The 6,171-nt window shown below is 36.6% G+C and overlaps 1 protein-coding gene across 1 annotated transcript in view; it reads left to right on the top strand.

Moving 5' to 3' along the window:
- Positions 1–5,841, top strand: part of STT3A (STT3 oligosaccharyltransferase complex catalytic subunit A) — a 29,744-nt gene extending 23,903 nt beyond the window's left edge. The window contains exons 16-18 of the mRNA XM_069080524.1: positions 2,242–2,430; positions 3,096–3,211; positions 5,561–5,841. Of these exons, the coding sequence (XP_068936625.1) occupies positions 2,242–2,430; positions 3,096–3,211; positions 5,561–5,599 (344 nt within the window). The 3' untranslated portion in view covers positions 5,600–5,841. The remainder of the gene's footprint in view (positions 1–2,241; positions 2,431–3,095; positions 3,212–5,560) is intronic.
- The last annotated feature ends 330 nt before the right edge of the window (positions 5,842–6,171 follow it).

The following is a 6,171-nucleotide window of genomic DNA, read 5'->3' on the forward strand; positions in this document are numbered from 1 at the left end:
GGGTGTGTAGAAGTAGAGGAAAGATCATTGTAGCAGGGACATGTAGCAGCATGTTGCACCTGCAGGAATACTTATTGCTGGGCTTGTCTCTCCAAACAGAATACATGTTTTTATGTCTTTAAAAGGAGTGTCTTTTTTAGTAAAAAGCCTATAAAAATACCTGCAAGTAAGATAATATAGTAAAAGAAACTATGGAGATAGAAGGCCAAGAGCAAATGCATATGACTGGCATAAAAGGCTTAGAGAAGGTGGAGAAAGTGCAGTTCTACATGAAGCAGTCATCCTTATAGGACTGACAAGAATGTGGAAAGAGTCAAAGGTTTACCTTTCAAATAAGTGATTAACAGTGAGAATGATGGCTACAAATTATCTTTAAAGAAACAGACTTTTGCAAGAAAATTTCTGTGGATTGTGCCACATAGTTGAATTGATGAACAGAAACAGTGAAGACTTGTTTTTCAAGGGAAGTTTGATGTGCTTAATGCTTTTTTGAGGAAAATAACTGGTTAGTGAAGTATATTTAATATAACCCAAAAGTAGTATCAAAGTTTGCAGTGGAAAATTCCAACATCCATTAGACTCAGTAAAATATCCAGGTCAAAATTCTAGGGGATGATATTGTTTATTTGTTTCTTTGATTTTACTAGCATTGTTCATGCAGATTTTGTCTTTTGTGGCCAGTTAAGCTTATTATGTAGACATTCTAAAGTATTTGAATGAGAAAAGAACTTAAAGCTCAGTGATAGAATCTTCCACTATAATGGTGCTCCAACTAGTAGATGTTCTGGGAAAGTTTTTGACCAAATTTATCTTTATCCTGTTTGACCACCCATCTTATTCATCAGACTCAACATCACATGATTTTTTATTGTCTCAGAAAATCAAATCCACTCTGTGATTAAGATTTAGTACCACTGAGATTGTTCAAAGAGGTGGCAGTCTCTAGAAACTTCCAAAAGGAGTTCCAGAGTTGTTTTGAGTATTGGCCCATCATTAGAATAAATGTAGCATCTTAAGGGGAACTTCTTTTTAAAGGGAATAATAATCATTCAAGTGTTTGAATCTTGATGGGTTGTCTAATTACTTTATAGTCATGCCTCTTGTATTAGGCTTCTTAAATATCCTTAAGTTCAACCCCTTTCAATGTCTTTCATGAAAAATATTAATTTTCAAGCTATATTCTGCCTCAATTTAATTATTATTCATTTCCTATTAAATACCTATTTTCTAGATGTTCTACAGATCACGAAACAAAATTGTGATTAGAGTCTAGATTCTCTTAGCAATGTGAGATAGTGTGATATCACACGACATTTCATACTTTTCCTTTTTTGAAGTCTACTAGGAGGTTCATCTTTGAGTAGTGGACTATCCTCTACACTCTTTCTTCCCTAAATAACCTCAGACTTCTACACCTGGGACTACCAGACAGGTACCCAAAACCCCATAATAAAACCCTGCCTGTGGACAGCTGGTCTAATAATACCTAGAGTGTGGGATTCAGGACTCTAGGATTCTATATTTAGTTTTGCTCCTAACTGACTATGTGATCTGGACAGATTACTTAATCTTGTACCTCAGTTTTTCCATCTGTAAAAGAGGGATAGTAATATAGACTCTTGAATGTTATATTGCCTTCCTAAAAGCATGTGCATGGGAAGCAGTACAATTCTGATGTGCCAGTAGAGCACTTTTAAACTGACCTTCTGCCAAAGTTCATTTGTCTAACTCTCCAAATCCTGTGTTTGGTGTTTTTGGCAAAAGGGATAACAAAGAGGGTGATGGAGTGACCTCACCTAATTACTAGCATAGGCTAAGAAGTTGGGAATGGTTTTTAATGTATGTACTTTGTCGATAGTCATCATACATATTTATGAGGCTAGTTCCAGGTTTTGTGGCTGATAAAGCAAAGATGGACTTATCCTATTCCCTGTTCTGTATCTTTGGGGAGGCTTGTCCCAGCTGAAAATCAATATGCATTCTTCTTCAATGCCAGTTTAAAGATGTTATGTTTAGGATTTATTGTCTCAAATGCTATGGGGGTCTTATAATTGAATACTAAACATAGTATCTTATCTCCCCTTTCCTTCTTCTACCACAGTGGTTAGAATTAGATATTTCTTCCCCCACAAGAGAAAAACATTTGATTTCAAGAGGAAATTTCCTTGGAAATAGGGACGCGGGAGAATTTGTCTTGTTTTGACCTCAATTTGAAAAATATGGTTTCTTTTTGTTTTATAGACATTAACAAGTTTCTATGGATGGTCCGGATTGGGGGGAGCACAGACACAGGCAAGCACATCAAGGAACATGACTACTATACCCCAACTGGGGAGTTCCGTGTTGACCGGGAAGGTTCCCCAGTGCTCCTCAACTGCCTCATGTACAAGATGTGTTACTACCGCTTTGGACAGGTCTACACAGAAGCCAGTGAGTGAAGGACAGTGTGGTAAAGAATGGGTATGATGGGGAGGCTAGGTGGTGCAGTGAATAGAGCACTGGCCCTGGAGTCAGGAGGACCTGGGTTCAGATCTGGCCTCAGACACTTAACACAAAAAATAGCCGTGTGACCCTGGGCAAGTCACTTAACCCCAATTGCCCCCCAAAAAGCAAGAAAAAAAGGAATGGGTATGATATGGGCTGGAATAGGACAAGGTCCCTAATTTCTCAAGCATGCTACTCTGAGGGAATCCTGCTTTAGCCATAAAACCATCTGTTGACTTTGCATATCTTAATGCTATCTCCATTGGGTCTAGGCATCTGACATCTGAAATCCCTTCTTTGACTTTAGGGAACCTTTAGTGCCAAGAATGTCATTTAGACCCCTACCTGGGTTTCTCATGGAGTCTCTTGGAGTGTTTACATGTTTTTCTCCCTAGTTAATTGTCATAATTCCTCAAGGGGGCTGAAGGCCAGCCTGTCCTGTGTTTTTAAGAAAGGATGAGCTCTGCATTCTGCTGGGTATCTTTTATAGAGAGAATGTTTTGTGTAATCTCCCCTTCTCATCTTTGCCTATTACAGTTTTATTAATATACACTCTAGCAGATATTTTTAGATGCAAATAATGGCACGTGACTTTTTTTCCCCCTTCCTAGAGCGTCCACCCGGCTATGACAGGGTCAGAAATGCTGAGATTGGTAACAAAGATTTTGAACTTGATGTCCTAGAAGAAGCATATACCACAGAACATTGGCTGGTCAGGATATACAAGGTTAGTGCATGCTGCAGTGCTGTATTATGAGTAAAAGCACTGGGATTGTTTTCAAGCTTAAAAAATATGAATTTGAATCCTGGTACCAGTACTTACTATTTATGTGATTTTGGTGCAAATTATTTAACATATTTTTCTAGGCTTCAGTTTCTTCATTTGTAAAATGAGAAAGTTGGACTAGATCATCCCTAAGGTCTTTTCTAGTTTTGTATTTTAAATCTTCTGTCAGTACTAACTCCTAAGAGTTTTTTTGGATTAATCCTTGATTTTGATGGGCTATACCTTTTTTATTTATGAGAATTTCCATAAGTAACTCTCAGGAAAGCTTACAACTGAATCAGAATATATGTGTGTGTGTGTGTGTTTTATATATGTGTGTGTGTATAATTTTTATTTGGGGTTGTTACAGTTGAGTAGAAAGAAAATATGTGCTTTAAGGATTTCTATCAGCATTAGTTTTCTATTTAGACTTGTTTACATATATTTTAAGAGTTGGTCATAATATGTTAAAGGGTATTGATTTTATAATTTTGTCCTAGATATTCTCAAAAGTAAGGAATAAGAATAATAATAAGGAATTATCAGAAAATAAATAAAATTAGGAAAATAAGGAATAAGTTTTTCAGAGGAAAATAAAATTTTTGCTTAATACCAAAGCCACATTAGGCATCAGCACGCAACTCACTTTACTTTTGGTTGAACCACACCTAATACCAAAGGAAGAATATATTCCTAGATTTTATTTTAATATTTAAAAATTCAATATTATTCCATTTTCAGGGGGTGGCTAGGTGGCGCAGTGAGTAAAGCGCCAGCCCCAGAGTCAGGAGGACCTGAGTTCGGTTTTGGCCTCACACACTTAACACCCACACACCAAAAAAAAAAAAAACTAGCCGTGTAACCTTGGGCAAGTTACTTAACCCCAATTGCCCTCCAAAAAAAGGCATAAAATAAAATAAAAATTCAGTATTATTTCATTTTCAACTTCAAATTTACTCTCTTCCATCTTCTTTTTACCCCAGTGAGAAAGCAAGAAAAACAAATCTTGTTTCAAAATATGTATAGTCAAGTTAAACAAATTCCTGCATTAGCTATGTCCAAAAAAAAAAAAAATGCCTCAATCTGCTGAGTCTCTAGCATGCTTTGTCACGAATCTTTTAGAATTATGATTAATCATTGTGTTGATGAGAGTTCTTAGATCTTTTAAAGTTGTTAGTCTTTACAGTATTGCTGTCATTATATAAATTATTTTCCTGGTTCTTCTCACTTTACTTTGCATCAGTTCTTACAGGTCTTCTCAGGTTTTTTCTGAAACCATCCCCTTCATTATTTCTTACAGCACAATAGTATTCCATCACTTTCATATACCATAACGTTTAACTATTTCCTAATTGATGTGGATACCTTCTCAGTTCCCAATTCTCTGCCACCACAAAAAATCTTCTAGAACTATTTTTGAACACATGGGTCTTTTTACTCTTTCTTTGATCACTTTGGGGCATAGACCTAGTAGTATTATCTGGGTCAAAAGATATGCATAGTTTAATAGCTTTTTGGACATAGTTCTAAATTGCTTTCCATAATGGTTGGACTAGTTCACAGCTTTACAAGCAGCCCCACCAGCATTTGTCATTTTCCTTTTTTAAGTCAACCTGATGAATGCAACTTGGTACCTTAGAGTTGTTTTAGTTTTCATTTCTCTTAGTTTTTAGTGATTTCGAATATTTTTTTCAAATGGGTTGATAGCTTGGATTTCTTCCTCTGAAAACTACCTATTCATATCCTTTGACTATTTATCAATTGGGAAGTGACTGTTTTTTTTGTTTGTTTTTTTTTTTGCTTTTTGGAGGGGGAAAGTAGGGCAACTGGGGTTAAGTGACTTGCCCAAGGTCACACGGCTAATAGGTGTCAAGTGTCTGAGGCTGGATTCGAACTCAGCTCCTCTTGAGTCCAGTGCCAGTGCTCTGTTCACTGCACCACCTAGCTGACCCTAATGACTCTTATTCTTATAAATTTTAGTTGGATTAGTTTTGTTTGTACAGAAATTTTTTAATCTTATGTAATCACAATTGTCTTTTTTACTGTGAACTCTCTCTTTTTGTCATAAACTTTTATCCATATATCTGATCCCATAACCATAGGTAATATCTTCTATCCTTCTCTAATTTGTTTATGATGTCATCCTTTATATCATTTGAAGTTTATCTTGGTATATGTGGTGTGATATGTTAATGTATCTCATTTGTGCCAGACTACTTTCTAGTTTTCCTAACAGTATTTGCTGAATAGTGATGCTCCCTGATTTTAAAGGGTCTTGCAAAAGGCTAAAGTAGCTAATTTGTCTTGCAGGTAAAGGACCTGGACAATAGAGGCTTGTCAAGGACATAATCATCATCTTCACCTCCAATATGCATCGCACTGAATTCGTCTTCACCTAGGATGCCGCAGACATTGTTTTTATATGCAGTTTGTAAGAACAGGGCAGAAGGAGATTGGAATTGCCTGGAAGTTTTGCCCAGGGCAATATAGGTTGGGCCAGGTGGAATGATTTTTATAATTATAAGCAGGTTACCAAATGAAATGTCATGGCTTTACCATGGTCAATTAAAGGGGGAAGAAAAATTTTTAAATGTGTCTTATTTGGTTTGACTTAATGTGACTGACTCATAGCAGGCAGACATTCTCATTGCTTTGAGAGAAAGGAAGATATTAGGCCTGATATTTGCACAGAGATGCCTCTCCTAAATCAGTTGAGGGTAAAGCCATTTCCTATTCCCTCTAGTCAGCCAAACTGCCAAGGACTGGATCAGGTACTTCATAGAATCTAAGACTTGGAGGAGCCCTCAGAGGCCATCTAATCCAAAATGTGTACATGTACAGGAATTCACTCCTTAAATCTCCAACAAGTTGTCCTCTAACCTTCCTTCTCTTGAAGACCATTAGTAAGGGGAAACATACTA

Source organism: Petaurus breviceps, unplaced genomic scaffold, assembly GCF_028583685.1.
Source record: "Petaurus breviceps papuanus isolate PSGF00001 unplaced genomic scaffold, PetGlider_PUasm1.0 91133, whole genome shotgun sequence".
Taxonomy (NCBI): domain Eukaryota; kingdom Metazoa; phylum Chordata; class Mammalia; order Diprotodontia; family Petauridae; genus Petaurus; species Petaurus breviceps.